This window comes from Trachinotus anak, unplaced genomic scaffold, assembly GCF_046630095.1.
Source record: "Trachinotus anak isolate AG129_WGS33_773 ecotype Australia unplaced genomic scaffold, CSIRO_AGI_Tana_v1 ptg000007l, whole genome shotgun sequence".
NCBI lineage: Eukaryota > Metazoa > Chordata > Actinopteri > Carangiformes > Carangidae > Trachinotus > Trachinotus anak.
The window spans coordinates 2,339,669-2,360,421 of NW_027273858.1; the positions used below are offsets into that span (position 1 = coordinate 2,339,669).

General features: G+C 41.8%; 2 protein-coding genes across 2 annotated transcripts; both read left to right on the forward strand.

The window, feature by feature from the left end:
• Nucleotides 1-160: 160 nt before the first annotated feature.
• napba (N-ethylmaleimide-sensitive factor attachment protein, beta a) lies at nt 161-10,752 on the forward strand. The gene is made up of 10 exons (XM_071479906.1): nt 161-393; nt 2,684-2,763; nt 3,226-3,342; nt 5,956-6,002; nt 6,094-6,171; nt 6,357-6,412; nt 7,688-7,772; nt 8,226-8,330; nt 8,534-8,602; nt 9,547-10,752. Exons 1-10 carry the CDS (start codon nt 296-298, stop codon nt 9,697-9,699), a joined length of 888 nt encoding a protein of 295 aa, XP_071336007.1. The 5' UTR covers nt 161-295; the 3' UTR covers nt 9,700-10,752.
• A 1,535-nt stretch (nt 10,753-12,287) lies between these two features.
• cdc5l (CDC5 cell division cycle 5-like (S. pombe)) lies at nt 12,288-20,693 on the forward strand. The gene is made up of 19 exons (XM_071479900.1): nt 12,288-12,515; nt 13,798-13,901; nt 14,128-14,289; nt 14,502-14,629; nt 14,986-15,085; nt 15,241-15,367; nt 15,503-15,594; nt 15,844-15,988; nt 16,092-16,283; nt 16,415-16,563; nt 16,669-16,840; nt 17,000-17,164; nt 17,303-17,383; nt 17,842-18,093; nt 18,287-18,394; nt 18,947-19,036; nt 19,149-19,280; nt 19,570-19,650; nt 20,323-20,693. Exons 1-19 carry the CDS (start codon nt 12,471-12,473, stop codon nt 20,434-20,436), a joined length of 2,439 nt encoding a protein of 812 aa, XP_071336001.1. The 5' UTR covers nt 12,288-12,470; the 3' UTR covers nt 20,437-20,693.
• The last annotated feature ends 60 nt before the right edge of the window (nt 20,694-20,753 follow it).

Sequence of the window (20,753 nt, forward strand, 5' to 3'; positions counted from 1 at the left end):
CTGTATTGTCGGTGGCAGAAGTCTGGGCACAAAAAATGAAAAGTGATCTGGGTGGCTTTACGTGAGAGGATCATTTGCAGTGGTCAGTAGTCTTTCCTATTCTTTCCAGCAGATGGTGGCGATGAGCCGCAAATGATCTTCCTCTCTCGCCGTAGAAGAAGAGCCGCAGCCTCAGCATCAGCACCAGCAGAGACAGCCCCCTCCTCTCCTCCGCTCTCCTCTGCTCCTCTCCGTCCACTGCGGAACATCGGCCTGCTTCCTCCCATCCCTCCGCCAGCGGCAGACCCCGCTCGCCATGGACAACTCCGGCAAAGAGAAGGAGGCCATGCAGCTGATGGCTGAAGCCGACAAGAAGGTCAAAGCGTCCGGCTCCTTCCTGGGAGGGATGTTCGGGTAAAGGATGCTTTCATTCTCCTCTCTGTCTCTGTTTACCTCTCTCTCTCTCTCTCTCTCTCTCTGGTGTGGGGGAGGGATCCATGCACACAGGGCCCATCACTGTTTCTGCTTTTCTTCGCTATAAAATCCTTAAAATATTCCTAAAACATCCACGGAGCGTGTCTCTTATACCCAGTCATGATCTCTACAGGCCTGATCAGATCTTACAGCAGATCTTGATCAATTTTGTTATTGATCGTCATAATGATCATATGATCTATACATCCCTGTAACTTTCACTGTGACATTGTGTCCCTCTGAGAGATCCATCCCAGGGTCACAGCGCCTTACAGCGTCGGCCCAGCGCCAGAAACAAATCTGAGTTGTCATCGCAGATAATGTGGCCTGCGTGTCGTGGCCTGTCACGCAAGAGGAATGTAAATGTGGTACATGGTCTCCTCCTCCTCCTCCTCCTCCTCCTCCTCCTCCTCCTCCTCCTGCTGCTGCTGCTGCTGCGGGATGGGAGCGGGCTCGGATGGAGCATGAGGCCGAGCCAGGGATGCAGGGAGGCGGGGAGAGCAGCGCAGTCAGGACGGTGTGATGTGGTGATGCGGGGGCTGTGTGTGTGTGTGTGTGTGTGTGTGTGTGTGTGTGTGTGTGTGTGTGTGTGTGTGAACGGATGGGAGTGGGCTGGTGGCCGTCATGTGTTTAAGGAGGGGTGGATGTTTACAAGTAAAATGGAAACAGTGGAATATGAATTTGATATGATGTAACCTGGATCGGTAGATAACTGGCCTCTTATTGTGATTCATTATTGAACTGTATGATTTTATTACTCAGGAGAAATAACCAACAGATTAATCCATAACGGAAACAAAATCATTAGTTGCAATGTTAATGCAATGTTCCTAATATTTACCAGTTCTAATCACAAAGATATATGTTATATATATGATATATGATGATATATATGTTAGAAATAACCTGCAGGGAAACTTAAAATATGATCTATTTCACAAAAGAATCAACAATGCAGTGACAATAAAGTTCAATCTGATCTGTGGTCGCCATGTTTAAAGACCAGAAGTAAAGTTGTCATCTGTTACTTTTCAGCTTGACTGATGCCTGAGTCACTGTTTCATCTGAGGGATATAGGAGCAGGAAGTGCAGACACACTCTGAAGTGTCAGACCTTTATCAGGAAGGTCACGAAAAATTATCTTTATTTCTAGTTGCTGCATAATGTTCCTCTTTTCTTTCCTCTGCCACCACGCACCATGCTGTCTGTCACCTTTAAAAAGTCTTTGTCCACATTTTACACCTTAATCATATGAAATTCACTGCTATAGATAAATAACATGAACGTGCATTCTTTAATCAGACAGTGTCCTCGGACCTGAGAACTGAAATGGGTCACGTCGGTTTTCCTCACATGGGCACCAGCACGTTTTTGTGTTGTTTTTTTTTTGCTTTTTTTTAATGAGCCTCAGCCCCAAGTTAAGAGATGAACTAAATTCATTTGGGGTCATTTAGTGGCAGGGTAGGTTGTAGATGCCACAGTCCAGTGTATCTCAGTAGCCACGTGCAGATGCATGAAATCAAAGCTACGTTTCATTTCATGTGTAGAAATGCACCTTTCCTCCTGTCAGTGTGACTCCTGGTGCAGATTCAGACGTTGTCACTGGACATTACACTGTTTCCACACACCTGCAGTCTCTGCAGCAGATAATGATAATGATAGCAAATAATAAACAACTAAATGGAGGAAATCAGTTCACAGTATCTCAGAATGTATCTCTGTGTGTTTCCTCTCCATCAAACCGACACAGAGCTGCAGAGCCGGTGTTCTGTCACATGGAGAGCGATGCAAACGCTGCGTGAACTAGTTCATGCTGCAGTCACATGGGTTCAGATCTGACATCTAGCTGGATGGGAATCAGATGCACAAATTAACATGAGTCAATTATGACACAGAAATTGCATTTGAGTTTTACAGTGTATTTGTTCACGCAGTAAAAAAAAACACAAAAAAAAAAGCCTCATATGAGCAGATTTTAGAGAGTCTAGCTGCAGGGCGTCTGTACCCTCATGGTGACGTCCTTCAGCTGGACACTGCTGCTCGCTAATTTAAAACCCCCTTTAGTTTCAGACTGAGCTCATGACAGTTTAAACATGAAAGCGTCTGCTCTGGAAAATGAGGCATTTCGTCTGTTTTAAAAATGCGTCACAAATTCATGAAATCAACAAGCTGGAAATGATTCGTTTTGTTTGTCTCTGCCTCTGTTTGTGTGTGTGTGTGTGTGTCATAGGGGGAACCATAAGGTGGAGGATGCCTGTGAAATGTACGCCAGAGCAGCCAACATGTTTAAGATGGCGAAGAACTGGAGTGGTAGGTGACACACACACACACACACACACACGCACACGCACACGCACACACACACACACACAGTATATATCACATTCATACTGCATACTCAACAGAAAAAAACGCACATAAACTGTGCACAGATAAACATACAAACACACACACACACACATTAAATGCTTTCTTCCATCCACATTTTAACAGGATACAGATGCAGCCTGCAGAGACTATTATATCACCAGCTTTACACACACACACACACACACACACGCATATATACAGTGGATTTATTTGTGAACCTGAAGATCAGTATGGAGCTGCAGAAACCAGCGTGTGCTCTAGTGAGGGCAGATGTGCCGATAATAGCTCACGCTGAGCAGAATTTAGCTGTTTAGGTGTGTGTTTTGATGATTCGGCTGTCTGATGTTTGTGTGTGTGTGTGTGTGTGTGTGTGTGTGTGTGTGTGTGTGTGTGTGAGTATAGCTGCGGGGAACGCATTCTGTCAGGCCGCTCGGCTCCACATGCAGCTTCAGAACAAACTGGACTCTGCCACAAGCTTTGTCGATGCCGGCAACGCCTACAAGAAGGCCGACCCACAGGGTGAGTGAGCACTGCTGTCCTCCACACACACACACACACACATACACACACACACACACACACACACACTTATTGATCCAGTAACTAATCGACTGCAGCTCAATTTCCCTCTACAAAGATCATTAAATGTGAGCCACATTTTCCAAAACGATGTAAACACTGGTAATAGACACATTCATCAGACAGACCTCAGCTACACGAGGAAAGACTTCTGACACTGATGTTTGCTAAAAGCTCACAAACAACACACAGACACACAGACACACAGACACACAAACACACAAACACACAGACACACAAACACACAGACACACAAACACACAGACACACAGACACACTGAAGCATTTTGACGTCACAGCTCATCAGACCAGGATGGACTGAGTGAGAACCAGTCTGCTGTCGACCTGCTGTCAGGAGATACACATCATCCTTTTATCTCAGCCCCAGATAAAAACATGTGTGTGTGTGTGTGTGTGTGTGCGTGTGTGTGTGTGCGTCACTGTCTCCATCTTCTCCACTGTTTCACTGAGATTGTTTATTGATTCATGTCCGTATCTGTGTTGTGCAGGCACAGCTGTGATGTTGCTCCACGTGTGTTGCTCTGTTCTTCTTCTGTATTTCCTGAACTGTCAGGTTGATTAGACTAAGAAAGATCTGTGCAGAAATCAGTCTCTGTGTGCGCTCTGTACATTTAAACTGTCTTCAGGTGTGTTCCTGATATTAATGCACAGTACATTACCACCCTGCTTTAAATTGTCCTTCTCATTTTCCTCAGTTGTCTATTCCATCCCTCCATCCCATCCTGTTCTCATGGTTGAAGGAATATGAGAGGTTTGACGTTTGCAGTCTCGGCTTGTTGTGAGTGAGCTGGTCCTTTATGCCGGGTTGTGTTAGAGATGCTGGAGGTGGTCGCTGCTGCTTTTATATCCTTCACTTCATCTAAGACTGCAAACAAGTGCACTGAGACGGGTAGAGAGAGGCTGAAGTTATAATGTGGGACCTCAGAGGTCAAAGGTGAGCTGCTGTTTGTTTACAGCACTCAGACAGGTGTCATCGCAGACAGTTAATGTTTGTGATTAAGCTTCATCCAAATCCACAGGATGTGCGACTCCGGCTGATTTAAAGCCGCAGCTTCTCTCTGGAAAAACAAAGTCAATCATTTTGAAACAATTTCACTTCTTCTAAATAGGACTGGAAAATATGGATAACGTCTCGTAATGCTGGACATGTTTTTTTTTTTCACAACATTATCACAGCATCGATCATAAGTCTGAGCTGAAGGACAAAGGAAAGAAACAAACAACCTTAAAAAAATAAAATAAAAATATCTAAAAATATAAAAAGAGACATTGTTCTTTGACACTGCAAAAAGTTTAGGGCACATTTAACGCACATGTAGACTCACTATCCTACAGTTACTGTTGTGTATAAGCAAATCCACTAATGAGAGGAGCCCTGCTGCTGTCATTTCCAGTTATTTTGGGACTAAGACTTTCTTTTGAAAAAACTCTGGAAGTGTAAAATAGCAGAAAATAGAAATACTCTCATTCGTACTTAAGTACAGGACTTGATTAAATGTAAATAGTTTTGTTTCTGTTTTTAAGGCTTTACACCAGCTCCTCCTGGATGTCCCTCGTCGAGGCTAAGGGGCTGCGCCAAAACTAATTAAGCGCGGACATTTTTCAGGCTAAATTTAAAACCCATGTTTTCTCTGGTTTTTCTGTTTCCCTAATGTTTTATTTTTCACTTTTATCGTCTGTGTTTTTATTTCTCGTCTGTCTCTGACTGTGGGATGGTTAAGTCATCAGAAACATTATCTCCTTGCTTCTGTTTCCTTTTAGCTGTTCCCATGTTTTGTCTTTGTATTTTATTGTACAGCTCTTTGGTTTTAAATGTGCTTTATAAATAAACTTGATTTGATTTGATTTGATAAATGTACTTAGTTACTTTTCACCACCAAACACAGAATAAAAAGAGCTGGTAAATTTAGATCGATACACAGTTGGTTTGGTCATATTGACCCTCTGATATATGTGCAGTATTGTTTAGCTCATCAACTTCAGTCTCTGCCTGTTGCCGTGGTGATTGCTGCTTCATCCTTCCTCCTCAGCTGTTGGTTCATCCATTAGATTATTGATTTTTTGGACCGAGTTTCCTCCAAGACGTTACCAATCAGTGTCAACCCTGATCAATGCCCTGATGAACGTACAGTCAGATGCTACGTCCTTGTTTTGCAGCTGTGGAAACAGTACAAGTCTGTATAGTACGACACAGCCAGGGCTCACATGGTGTAAGGGGGAAGCCTCTGTATCTCTTCCCTCGACAGTCAGAGTCAGGACCCAGAGGTGGCTTTGTTGGAAGATTAAAATGGGCCGTTTGGTTGCTCTAGGAAAACTGATATCTGGGTTATGTTGCAACAGCTCCCCTTCCTCGCTGCGACGAGCTTAATAAAATACTGTGGGTTAGCAGGTTATTACTCACAGGGGGAGGAAACTGAAAGTGAAGACTTTTAATTTGACATAGTAGACCCAGAAGGCTTCAGCAGATGCTTTTCATCTTCAGTTTCCCTCATAATTGTAACGTCTTTCCTTTACCTTCTGATCTGTTTCCAGAGGCCATCAATTGTCTAAATCAGGCCATCGACATCTACACCGACATGGTAAGCTCTGCCTCAGACGTCCAACCGCTGCCTCTCACAGTCACACTTGTCTTTGAGTAAAACCCAGCGTGTGTTTGTGTGTCGACTACAGGGCCGTTTTACCATCGCAGCCAAACATCACATCACTATAGCAGAGATTTATGAAGCTGAGCTGGTTGATATTGAGAAGGTAAAGTGAGATTTACGTCATGTCTTTTTTTTTTCTCAGTATGAATTGCACATAAATTTGATTTGGAATGCAGTTCATTACACTCTAGTGTGTGTGTGTGTGTGTGTGTGTGTGTGTGTGTGTGTGTGTGTGTGTGTGTGTGTGTGTGTGTGTGTGTGTGTGTGTGTGTGTGTGTGTGTTTTCAGGCCATTGCCCACTATGAGCAGGCAGCAGATTACTACAAGGGAGAAGAATCTAACAGGTAAATGTGCTGTTTCAGTTTTAATTCAAAATACACACATTCATAAACAGAGCTGGAAAACAGTCAATTAATTAAGCAGCAACTGTTCGCTTTGAAAAATGTCAAACATTTGATGGTTTCAGTTCCTTAAATGTGAGGATTTTTCCCTGCTTTTCCTTTTCTTTCATTTTTATGTGTGTAACCTTTACTTAACCAGGAAGTCTCTTTGAGTAAATGACTTCTATGGCAAATATGGCAGTGGAATTACATCAGAACACACATCATCAAATTAAAACAACTGCATAAAACATACAACAAAATTGGACCTGAGAGGCACTAGAGATAAAACTCAGCTTGGCATGAAGGCAGTGTTTCCAGATGAACTTTATCTTGTAGATTATTCAAACCTGTGTAGTATGAAAATGCAGTTTTCACCAGCAGATCTGGTCTGATAGTTAAAAACAGGAGACGGCATATTAAAGAAGCAAACAGGAAGTTTACTCAGAATGGCTTGAAAGATAAAGATGTCCAGTGTGTAAACCTCTCTCTGTATTTTTAGTGAAGTCCATCCAATTAAGACATAGGCCCATAAATCTTCAGTGATAGGTTCTTGTTTCAACCTTCAAATGATAAAATGCACAGATGAATGATAGACAATCTGATGCCTGCAAACTGTGGGAATGTGGAGCGAATGGAAAGCAGAAATAAGGGGTTTCAGTTTCTTTACAAGATTGTGAATTTATGAAAAGATAATTTGTCCTTCATCTATATTCCAAGATGTTTGTGTGTAGAGACTTTTTCTAATTCAGCCCCTTCTGAAGTTTAAATTTGATTTTATATACCTTTTGTACAGAATGTGCATGATTTATAGATAAAGTTATACATGTTGTTGTTTTTTTTTTTAACTTTTAACAGGTTAATTTAAATGGATAAAATGATAACTTGATTGTGTTTAATGCAGTGTGTAATTGTGTTGGGCTTCACTAGAACAAAAATGTATTGATTTATTAAGAAAATAACTCAATACTGATTGATAATGAAAATGATCATTCGTCCTATACATGACAAATACATACACATACATTCATAAATCTATACTTTTACTATGGAGCTAACAAGTATTGTTGACAGTGGTGCAGTGGGTCACACTCACAGGTTCAACCCTGTAACAATATGATAGTACATCATACAGTCATCTACTCTTCTACTTTCAGGTGTTGAGGGTTGTGACGGAAACAACAGTACTACACCCGTCAGCCCTTCACTCTCCGGTTTCTTTGTTTGTGTGTGTTTCAGCTCGGCCAACAAATGTCTTCTGAAGGTCGGACACTACAGCGCTCAGCTGGAGCAGTACCAGAAAGCTATTGAAATCTACGAACAGGTAACAGCTCGGCACATGCAACCAGCACAGTGTCCCCTCAGTGTTAAATAAATATAACATCAGTTACTGTCGCTGCTGCTGTGTCACAGAGAAGTTGATGCAGCTTTATGGTGATTTTTTTTAGATTGTAGTTTGTGATGTTGATGTTTTTATAGAGCAACTAATGTAAAGGCACAGTTAGTACATGTAAAACAACAACACAAAATTAACACAACAATAAAAGGTGCACACACAGTAGTGTTATAAAAAAAGATCCAGCTCAAACGTGTGACTTGGAGAAGAAATACCGGTGCATCAGGTTTAATCCATTCAGAGAAATGAATGGATTCACAGGAGGAATCCAGAGAACCTCTACTGATTTAATCAGTCTGTGTGTTTCTGCCTTTCCCTTTGTGTGTGTGTGTGTGTGTGTGTGTGTGTGTGTGTGTGTGTGTGTGTGTGTGTGTGTTCCAGGTTGCTATGAGCACCATGGACAACCCTTTGTTGAAGTACAACGCCAAAGAGTATTTCTTCAAGGCCTCACTGTGTCACTTCATAGTGGACGAACTGAACGCAAAGGTAACTAAACGGCATGTACACACACACACACACACACACACACACACACACACACACACACACACTAAGATGGTGAAATACATATTGAAAAGTTGCCTTGTGATACCTGTAAAGTATTGATCGATCTTGTATCCTGACCTCAGTTGTTAATGTTGGGCTTAGCTGTGATTCAGTCGTGATACTTGCACCCCTGTGTGTTTCAGTTGGCCATTGAGAAGTATGAAGAGATGTTTCCCGCCTTCTCAGACTCAAGAGAGCTCAAACTGTTAAAGGTACATTTCTTTTTAGCCATGCTGCTAACGTGGCTCCAGGGATGGCAATGCCAGAAATACCTCAACAATATTAGATGGATTGCCATGACATTTAGCTTTTAGCTCTCAGCACTGTGGAGCTTAGGGACAGCTTCACACAGCTGTTAGCATGGCTGCGTACTTCCTGTGGTGAAGGTAAACACGTTCAGGTTTGCACCTCAGTAAATTCAGAGGTGATACGGCAGATTATGTTTGCTACAGTATTATAAATAATAATAATGTTTGTTTGTATAAAACTGGACATTACAAAGTGCTTTACAAAAAAGAAATCAAAAAGAAAAAAAAAGAAAAACACACATCATATATGTTAAATATGTATTTTATACACACACTAGAAAATATAGTAAACCAGACTTCAGAGGAAAAATTTAAAATTCAAAGTCAATGATCTGCATCTGTTCCAAAATTGATTGGATTCCTCCCTGGTCAACGCCTGATTCCGCCACCAAGGTTGGTGCAGATCGGCTCAGTACAAACAAACAAACCAACAAATAAACAGACACATGTGAAAACATACAGTAACCTGCTGGGTGGAGTAAATAATCCAACCTGCATACACACAGAAACACACACACGCAGAGAAATAAACTCAAACTGAATGATGTTATAAAAGCAGATTACAATAAATATTTCCAGAGGCAAATTAAAAGAGGTTAGAAAAAGAAGTTCATGATCATAAATAAAATCAGGTTTCAGTTATAATAGCAATAATATAAAAATAATGGTCTCACAAAAAGCAAATAATGTCTTTTAACGTATTTTCAACCCTTTTGAAAATGTTTTTCAGTCACACATCAGCGACCTTATCTAGGTCGTGTGCCTCTTCTAAGAACTTTAATATGTTCAGATTTTTATTCACTCTTCCTCTGTGGCAGTAAAGTCATCTTGACATTTTGTTGCAACAGAAACTCCTAGAAGCTCACGAGGAGCAGAACAGCGAGGCGTTCACGGAGGCCGTCAAGGAGTTCGACTCGGTGTCTCGCCTGGACCAGTGGTTGACCACGATGCTGCTCCGCATCAAAAAGACCATCCAGGGAGACGCCGGGGACCTGAAATAGACACATTTGGAAAGAGGGGAGAAAGGGGGGGAGACAGGAGGATGGTGGGAAAGACAGATGAAAGATCAGGGTGCAGATGGGAGGGGTGGTAATTAAATCCAGGGAAAGGGGGGTGATGGGTATGGAAACATGTTTTAGTGGGAAAGGAGATAGAAAAAGAGGCAGAAAAATATAAAGGGGGGGGGGGGGGACAGAGGCAGTTTACAGTTGTAGATATCAGACTGCATGTGACCCCCAACAAGCTAAGCATCACCTTTAAACCACCTGTAGATGACCCCGTGTCCCCCGTCCTACAGTATTGCTCTCGTAACACTGGACAGAAATGTTGTTAAAGAGAAAGAGCGGAGAGAAAAATGTGTGTGTGTGTGTGTGTGTGTGTGTGTGTGTGTGTGTGTGTGTGTGTGTGTGTGTGTGTGTGTGTGTGTGTGTGTGTGAGTGTGAGAGAGTGTGTGTGTGTGTGTGAGTGTGAGAGAGTGTGTGTGTGTGTGTGTGTGTGAGCACTGCAGTAAGGTGAATTATACTATTTGATGGGAAAGTGTGCAACTTATATGAGATTTAAAGATATATGTTATTGAAAAGGGATAATAATGTTATTTATGAGATTCTTGGTATTTATTGTCAATACTGAAAATATTATTTATTGTTTATTATGGTGCTCAGTGTTACAGTTTGTCTTAATATTTTAGGTATTAGCCCCTCTACTCTCCTCTTTTTCCCCCCTTTACTTCCTCTCCTCGTCTGTTCCTCCTCCTCCTCCTCTTCCTCTGTCTCCCCTTGTCCTCTCTTCACCCCCCACACCCCGTCAAGTCAGTGAAATCACCCATGGTTGGTTCTTTGTGTTCAGGCCAATGGTTGGTCGGTGCAGTCTGCGACCAGAGCTAACTCCCCTGTCACTGCCTTGTTTGTGCATGTCTGTTGTCATGTTGATGTAAGTGTTCTCCGTGTCGTGCTAACGTGTAAAGAACATACATGTAGCCTGGTATCATTTGTGTGAAATCAGTAAATATGTACCTCAGATACCGAGTTGAAATAAAAACACCATCGCTCCAGAAATCTGACTGATCTTTGGTGTTTTCAGGCACAGAACATGGAAATACACACATTAAAAGTATTTACTTACTGAACATAATTTACAGTTTTCAAACTTGTCATGTCTTACTCTGTTAAACAAACTATGTAATGGAGATACTATTTCTAACTATAGTCTCCATCATTACTGTGCCGCAGTGTCTTTAGATTTAGCAGCCAACATCAATTGGGAAAATAATCAACATCTTAATTTAGCAATACTGACTTACAGAGGATCATGTTTATTTAATCATTTGCAGCTTAAAAAAAGGCTCAAACATCTCTTTAAAGTATATATTTTAATTATCCCATAATGTATTCATCAATATAAATCAAAGGTCTCTTCATGTCATGCTTTAATTTTATTTACTTTAAAAGCTAAGGGGACAAGCTACTTAAATATGCCCTAAATTCAAGGCTGATGTGTGTAAACAACATTTAAAGCTCATCTTTTTCCTCAAAGGATCCCACTCAGTTGTTTTATCCTTTAAAATGAATTAATCATGCACATTTAATATGCTGTCTCAGGGTCTTTGGGTAATGGAAGTCGGGCTGAAGGAGTCCTCTCGTGCCTGGTGGTGAGCTTTTGACCTTGCCAGAGACACAGCAGGTAAAGAGGCTGAAAGCAACAGCAAACTAGAATCACGGTAAAATAAAAACTGTGATTGCTTAAGTATGTTTTGCTCCTGAGCTCCTGACAGCAGGTGGAGTCAGCTGGAATAAAATCCTGAAGTCTCAGCTCTTCAAGTCAAATAGCCCGTCCCTGCTCTTAATGTCCTGTCCTGTACCCCTGAGATTTATTGGATTGCGCAATTGCATTAACAATGAGTTTGAATAACAACAATAGAGGCGCCCTGATGAGTGAATATTACATAATACTGCAACTACATAAGCAACATGAAAAATGACCTGTTTGACCTGTGTGATCTGTGTTCTGTATGTTATTCCTAATATATCAACAACCACAATGAAAAGCTAATGTAGTGAAGTAACTATAATACATGAAGTATGACAGCTGGTTGTGAAGGCTTGTCTTTCGATCACTAGCATATTACAGTGTTAAATGATAACCTATTCATGTTGTGTTATTTCTTTTGATTTTATCATCATGTGTGCATTCATTTCATTTTATTTCATTTACCTTGTCAAAATTGAGTGAACACCAAACGGCAGGAACATTTAGATTCTTCTTTGTTGGCAAATGTACTGTATACTGTATCTGTATTTAAAAAAAGACTGAAAACAAAGCATTCATTGAGGATTTAATGTGTACAGGTGTTACGTAGAAAGTCGTTATATATAGTGTCCCATGAACCGCTGCCCTCTGCGGCTGGATTCACGGTTTAGAGTAGTTTATGTTTCGGCATCGGAGCTAACTAGTTGGATTAAGTTTAAAAACGACTAGTTGGACATCAGGATAAAATTAGGCTACTGATGGAGTACCGAGGAAACACTAATCGACGGGGGGGACATATTTCGTCATAACGCCCGTCGCACAATACCCACAATGCACTTCGGCAGACCCGTTGAATTCTGCGACGCAAGTTTCCGGCGGAGCGCACGTTCGTTGGTCCGTCGCAGTCGTCGTTGTTGAAGTTTTTGTTTGTTTCAGTGAAAGTGTGTAACGGCCCCTGTGTCCAGCTCAGGCCGAGAGTCCGCTGTAGCACTTCTGCCGAAGGGAGAGAGCGCAACCCGCCGCCAAGATGCCGCGTATCATGATAAAAGGAGGCGTCTGGCGCAACACTGAGGTACGTGTTTACATGGCTAGCAGCGTTAGCTCGATGCTAACAAGCTATAGTAAACCTACTGGTGTTTGTTAGCATGAAGCTAGCTGCTAACTTAGCTCGCTTAGCAAGTTCGGTTCATTGGTGTTCCTGCAGACTGTGTCAGAACAGTGTAGTTCATGTTGCTGTGAAGTTGTGTCCGCCGTAGTTAAGACAGTCACAGAAGTATCTGTGATTAATTATCTGTGTTCATGATGTTTGAGTCAGAGCTTGATTGCCAACCTGGCGAAGCGGGTAAATGTTCAGGCCCCCAGAAACCACACGATTGCTGCATTGGCTCTATAGAATTTGATTGATTGCAAATGTATCGGACATCTGAGCATGCAGCCTTAGATGGATTCATTCTCAAAAATTAACTTTAAGTTATTAACTGTTTTAATTTATATCAAGTTCATTTGTTGTAAATTCAAAGACTTTAATGTCATGTGCAGAAATAAACCAGTTGTCGATGCAATGAAATTTTTAGTTAATTCTTAGTAGCTGTCTCCCTATCCCGAGGCCATAAATTATTATTGTAAATATACATAAATCCAATCATATATACATGCATACTGGGGTAGACATTGTACAAGAATAGGAATTATGCCAAGCACAATGAAAAAGTTTGTGCAGTATGACAAAAAAAAAAAATTTGGTGTGCACACTGAGCAGGGAAAGTTGAGGTTTATCAGATTTCTTTCATTTTCTCCATGTTTTCATGTGTTATTAACACAGAAAACTCGAGGCAAGGTAGACTTGTTTAATCATTGGAGAACTGTATGACTGCAAGCAATACTTATTTTCATTATCAACTGTTTTCACAGTTTTCTTTAGTAGTCAGTTGATGTTCAGTGGGTAAAATGTTAGAAAATGGTGAAGAATTCCCATCATTATTCCCTGAAGCCCCAGTTAACATATTGTAATTGCTTTTATTGGCTGACCAGCTGTCAAAAATATAAAAATGTAAAGTCTACCATCACAGAAAACTAGACAACTGGAAAATATTCACAGTTTAAAAGCTGGTAACAGTAAATTTATGACATTATTCTTAAAAAAAATCCATTAAAAAATGTTTGAGCAACTGTTAATTTCAGATCAGCCACAGCACTGGTGGATTTTTGGGTACGTGGAGAAATGTTGAAAGTAACATGTATAGTGGGGGCCAATAGGGGCTCAGCAACAAATTATTGTGGTTGGATCAAAGGCTTGGAAATATTAACACTCCTAATTATTTTGTCTCCCTTTCCTTATCTGTCCATTTATTCAGGATGAGATCCTCAAGGCAGCGGTGATGAAATATGGGAAAAACCAGTGGTCTCGTATCGCCTCCCTGCTGCACCGCAAGTCTGCCAAACAGTGTAAAGCCAGATGGTGAGTCTGATACAGAGACATGAAATGGCTTACAACCAACTGTGAAACTCATTTGGATGAATTTAATTTTTTTTTTTTTAGAAATGTCTCTGATTGTTCCTGAAGTTGTTGATCTTCTCACTGTACATATTTGTTCTGCTGTGCAGGAGTGTCTCTTGAAAAAGAGATCAATCAGTTTACCTGATTAATTAAAGGTGATATGCCTTGGATTTGTGTCTGTCTGCAGGTACGAGTGGTTGGACCCCAGCATCAAGAAGACAGAATGGTCCAGAGAAGAGGAGGAGAAGCTGCTTCATCTGGCCAAGCTGATGCCCACACAGTGGAGGACCATCGCTCCGATCATAGGACGCACTGCTGCCCAGTGTCTGGAGCACTACGAATACCTGCTGTACGGTCCAATGACATAACACTATGCTAAATGAACCAGATTTTTTGATATATTACACCCACACAATCCACCTGTAGTTGAGAAGGAGAATTTGCTGTGCAATGTCTGAAGCACTTTGAATTTTCTGTTAAAACCATTAAGTAGTTTCAGATATTTGGAAATGTTGTTGCTTCATAATTTATATGTATTATCATGTCTGTGTGCGCGTTTAGAGACAAGGCAGCACAAAGAGACAATGAGGAGGAAGTGGGAGATGACCCCAGGAAGTTAAAACCAGGAGAGATCGACCCTAATCCTGAAACTAAACCTGCCAGACCCGACCCTGTGGATATGGACGAAGGTACAATACTCAATACTGTCACAGACAATCATAGAGAGGTTAACTTTTCCAGACATTTTTGTTTTAATGTTATCTGATTCAAGAGACAGAATTTTCCTCCTGGTCCATAGAATATTTACTTATCTGTTCTTATTGCATTTTTTAATTTCTAGTAGTGATCGTTAGTTTTCATTTGCTCTTGAGAAGAACATAGTGTGCAGCAATCATCTGGAAGGTCTTATTGGTTCTTCAATGTTTGTGGCTGTTGCAGACAGCTTTTTAAACCTAACACCCATTTGTGTCTCAACAAACTAAATTAATTGTTTATTAATTGTATCTGTGTGTGTGTCTTTGTCTGTCTGTCTCACTGTCTGTAGATGAGCTGGAGATGCTGTCAGAGGCCAGGGCTCGACTGGCCAACACCCAGGGCAAGAAAGCCAAGAGGAAGGCCAGAGAGAAACAGCTGGAGGAAGCCAGGTCAGACCGAGTTCATACACACGCAAACACACACAGACTTTGACAGGACTTTTTTGTTTGTTGTAAGATATTTTGTCAGGTTTCTAGCTTATTAGCTGCTAACATACTGTAAAAGTAGTTATACTGGACTTAATGTAACTTGCATCTTGCTGCAGACGGCTGGCTGCTCTGCAGAAGCGCAGGGAGCTGAGAGCAGCAGGAATCGATGTTCAGAAGAAGAGGAAGAAGAAGAGAGGAGTGGACTACAACGCTGAGATCCCCTTTGAAAAGAAACCTGCACAGGTAACTAGAGCTGGGCAATAGTACAATATTATCAAGTATTACTAATTGTTTAAATGAACAGAATCCACAACATCAACTAAAGCTCCACGTTACTGTTGTAAACTACAGTATTAATTGTTGACTTTTAACTTGCAGGGTTTCTATGACACTAGCATGGAGCAATACAACGCTCTGGAGCCAAACTTCAAACGACTCAGACAGCAGCACTTGGATGGAGAACTACGCAAGTCAGTAACTTAATTTACTATGTTTTATACTTGCACACAGTTTGGGTAACATGGGAGCACATGCAAAAGGGTTTGATACAAAAGAACACAACAGTCACTACTACACGACTTCATATACACAAATACAACGTTAAACGAGAAACACAAATACCTAATGAGCATGAGACTGGACGCTGTAATGCTATAATGTTATGGTTTTCATTCATAATCTGTGTGTGTGTGTGTGTGTGTGTGTGTGTGCGCGCGTAGTGAGCGTGAGGAGAGGGAGAGAAAGAAAGATAAACAGAAGATAAAGAAGAAGAAAGAGAGCGATCTGCCGTCTGCCATCCTCCAAACCAGCGGGGTGGCCGAGTTCACCAAAAAACGTTCCAAGCTGGTTTTACCTGCGCCACAGGTTACCAATCTTTATGCTTTAATTTTAATGTTTGATCAACCATATTTTTAATTGGTCCTTTTTATTTTTACCAGACTCTGTATTTATTTCCATTTTCTCACAGATCAGTGACGCTGAGCTGGAGGAAGTCGTCAAATTAGGTGTCGCCAGTGAGGTCGCCCGTCAAGCAGCTGAGGAGAGCGAAAGCGGCAACTCAGCCTCGTCCACCCTCCTGTCAGAGTACAGCGTGACCAACACCATGACAACAGGACTGCGCACCCCTCGCACCCCTGCTGTCCAGGACAGGATACTACAGGTACAAAGATACACACAACACCTGGACGCTGTAAACACACGCTCTGGATGTGTTAGCACAGGCTAATCTTTAGTTTTTTTGTTTGGCTTCTCTATCACATACTCACTGTTTGTGTGTGTCTGTGTTTTCAGGAAGCCCAGAACCTGATGGCTCTGACAAACATCGACACCCCTCTGAAGGGAGGCCTGAACACTCCGCTGCACGAGAGCGACTTCAGTGGAGTGACGCCTCAGCGCCAGCAGATACAGACACCCAACACTGTTCTCAGCACACCCTTCAGGTTAATGACGCTTTCAGCTCTGCTCTGATAGAACACCATACACTGACTTAACAAACCAGCTGATTCTGTACATGCTAACATTCATGGTCACGTCATCTCTAACAGAACTCCTGGACCAGGTCAGGGGTCAGAGAGCATGACTCCTCAAGCTGGAGGAGGGATGACACCACGTGGGGCTGTGACCCCAGGTTTGACCCCTGGCCGTACACCCCTGAGAGACAAACTGAATATTAACAGTGAGGAGCAGCTGGCTGACCCTGCATACGCTAAACACATGGTAAACACACTCATCATACACATGTAGGACTGTAGAGACACAGTATTAAAGAAGAGGCCACTGTCAAATTACAGGTTTTGTATTTTATACCTATAATGATGATAAATTAGTCAATGAATCAACTGCAAATTTACCGTTGTCTCTCTCCTCCACAAACAGCAAAGAGAGAGCCTGCAGCAGCTGAGGCAGGGCCTGCTGTCACTTCCTGTTCCCAAGAACGACTTTGAGATCGTTCTTCCAGAAAACGCAGAGAAAGAGCTGGAAGAAACAGAAATGGACACCGGGTTTGTTGAGGACTCAGCTGATATAGAAGCACGCAAGCAGGTATGCACACAAATTCTCTCACACAAATGCACAAACAGCATCATAGCACTTCAGATCTCTGTGACATAAAGCCAAATTTATGCTCATTTGTGCCTCTGTTGTTAAAATAATGCTTGCGTGTGTGTGTGTGTGTGTCAGGCTGTACGGGAGGCTGAAAGAGAGAAGGAGCTGAAGCTGCGACACACTGCTGTTCAGAGGAATCTCCCCAGACCTACTGAGGTAACACACACACACTCCCTTCCTATAGTTAACACCAGACATTTTGACAAAATATAACAGGACAGTGTGTGTTTCTCTGAAGGTTTTTGTGCCCAGTCACAGTATAATAAAACAATCTTTCACTTCACACAAAATTTTAAATTCTTTACCATAAAATTTAGGACACCCTATCTTTCAGCACAGTCACATTACATTTCCATTCAGTGAGATTTGTCTGTGTTCTGCCCTGGAACTACATGTTGTGATAAAACCTAAAATTTTTCTTTATTTATTCTTGAGGTTGTTATATAAGTTTCCTTTTGTACTTTTTATTTAATTATATTAGATATTACAAATAATGAATGTTCATATTAATAATCATGATTTGTCTTGGTATAGTGTTGAGTCTTTTCCTCCAGGTGGATGATAAATGTTTGTGTCAGCACGATGATTCAGTTCGTCAACATCTGTCTCTGCAGGTAAACGAGTCCGTCCTCCGTCCCGCCTCCATAGAGCCGCTCCCTGACCTCCAGTTGGCCGAGGAGCTCATCAAACAGGAAATGATCACCATGCTGCACCACGACTGCTTGCACCATCCATCGGCCAACGCAGCCAATCAACTGCAGCGTGGCAAAAACAGAGGCCCCACCTCCACATCTAACAACGCATCACATATAGCTTACCTGGAAACACACTCCTACAAGCCAGTCAGCACAGAGGAGATGGAGCAGGTAACACACACACAAACATCATTGTTACTCACATGGAAAATTATTCAAACAATTCATTGATTAGCAGAATTGTTGTGGAGTATTTGGTTAATCAACTGATTGCTTTAATCATAAAAACATGGTTTGCATGTGTGTGAATGAGAAACTGAGCAGTGTAACCAGTTGTGTACCTGTGTGGCATGTTAATGAACAGGCTAAAGCAATACTGGCAGCAGAAATGGAGGTGGTGAAGACAGGGATGGGCCACGGTGATCTCAGCATGGAGGCCTACAGCCAGGTGTGGGAGGAATGCTACGGACAGGTAAGCATCCCTTTGTCCCACAAAACAAAGTCGGAGGCTGAATCCAAATGTTAAGACTTAACTGTACTTGCAGACTTTTCCAGGGAAGTCCTTGAAGGCATCACACACACTTTCACAGTCAGAGTTTGAAGGCATTTGCTCTTTGTTTTATAGGTTTATTGATGTAGAAAGATTTCATATTTACAGAATATGAACAGGCTGATTAAATTGGATTTGTAATAACCTGTAAATTGATATAATATTGTGTTTGGCAGCTCATGCAAAAGGAATATATACTGCACATTCCAGATCAGTTAAGGTTACTATGTAAATTTCAATGCCGTGCATTTTAGAACCATCCAGAAAAATACTTTGAAATGATTGACAGGGTCAGGGTACATATGACAAAAGTCAGCAAGGGCTCAGTCTGCAAGTCCAGAAGGTGGACACTTGGATTCAGCCAAAGAGGACCATTTGGCCCTAGGGGTAGGCTGCCTTCAACTACCCTCCTCCTCACATTAAACCAGCCTTTGTTCTGTACCTGTTTATTCATCTGTCTCTCTCTTTCTGCAGGTGTTATATCTACCTGGTCAGAACAGATACACCAGAGCTAACCTGGCATCAAAGAAGGACCGTATTGAAAGCTTTGAGAAAAAACTAGATGTGAGAAACTACAGAAATGCATAAAAAGTTAATTGCCTTTTTTGAAAAGGCTACACCTGTAAAAACCCATCCTGTAATCACTCAAGAGCTCTGTGTATCCATCTCCCTGCAGGTGAACCGTGGTCACATGACAGCAGAGGCCAGGAGAGCAGCTAAGCTGGAGAAGAAACTCAAAATCCTGCTGGGAGGGTTTCAGTCCAGAGCGCTGGGGCTCCTGAAGCAGCACAACGAACTCTGGGAACAGGTACTGAACACTGCAGAGATTCACTTCAACAACAAGGACGTTTCCTTATTTAATCTTCACTCTGAGCATAAATTTAGTTTGCATCCGTACGTTTTCTGAATTTTGTTAAATCCTTCTCAGTTTCTTACTCCTGAAGATTTTGCTGAAAGATGCAGAGAAACTGACTGAAAATTGAGTTGATGAATAATCAGTATTTGACTAGATGGTAGAAGGTTTCCCCGCAGGCTGTAAATTAATGTGGTGAACGTCATCCTGTAATGAAAACTGCTGTTATGCTTGTGTGCACTAGGTGGAGCAGGCAGCCACAGAGCTCCAGACCTTCACTCAGCTGAAGAAACAAGAAGACACCGCCATTCCCAGGAGACAAGCGGTAAAACACACACGCACACGCGCACCCACACACCCACACCCCAACACGCACACACGCACGCACACACACACACACCAACACGCACGCACCAACACTAACCAACCAACCACTGAACAGGTGTATAATCAGTTGGTCTCATTTCCAACAACTTCTACTCTCATCACACCGATATATTGACCAAAAGGTTTATTCACTTCTAAAGTCAGTTAATCAATTAGTTGATATATTAAATGATCGATCATTACAGCTGTTGGCTCTAACTTATTGAACAATTTCATTTTTTTCTTTTGTTCACCTTGGGCTCTGAACTTGTGATGATCAGTTTCCAAAATTTTCTGACCTGATGATCATATGCTCAGTTCTCATTTTATTAGGTACTAACTAGCTGACAGCATTGTCACTGTACTGCATTATATTTAGAGCAGGTCTTAAAAAGCCTTCAGTGTAATTTAAAAAGGTCTTATGTATTTCTTCCACCCCACCACAATGTTTTTCTATATATTTTCTTTTTTTTTTTTTAACTGTTCTGAAAAATTCACAGGTAGCTTGGTGGGGTTACATGTGTACACTGATACACAATCTAATTATCACCATCTCTGGATGATGCTGTCAGATTATCTTTTTGCGTGACCACAGACTGTCTGAGACACAATGTGTGTGTGTGTGTTTTAGGCTCTGCGGGAGGACGTGGAGAGACAGATGGAGAGAGAGAGAGAACTCCAGCAGAGATATGGAGAGCTGCTGATGGAGAGGGAGTCACTGCTCAACAGTGCTCAGAAATACTGAGCAACACACGCTAATCACACATTCATACACACACGCTGCACAAATACTCATCATGGAGACGCTGGTGTCAAGTGAACAGCCGCTCCGAGTCGTCGTACTAAACCTTTGTCATTTTTCAATTGTTGCGGCAATTCCAGAGATTAGCCCCGCCTCCATGTGCTCATGTTGCTATGATGTCACAAGCTGAGTTTTGAGCATGCTCAGTAGTTCCTTGTGTTTCTGTATTAGTGACCAATAAAGTTTCTTTTCAACAATGACGATCTTGCAGTAAGCGTTTCCTGGAGTAGATATTACACAAGTGTAACCTGATATTTTAA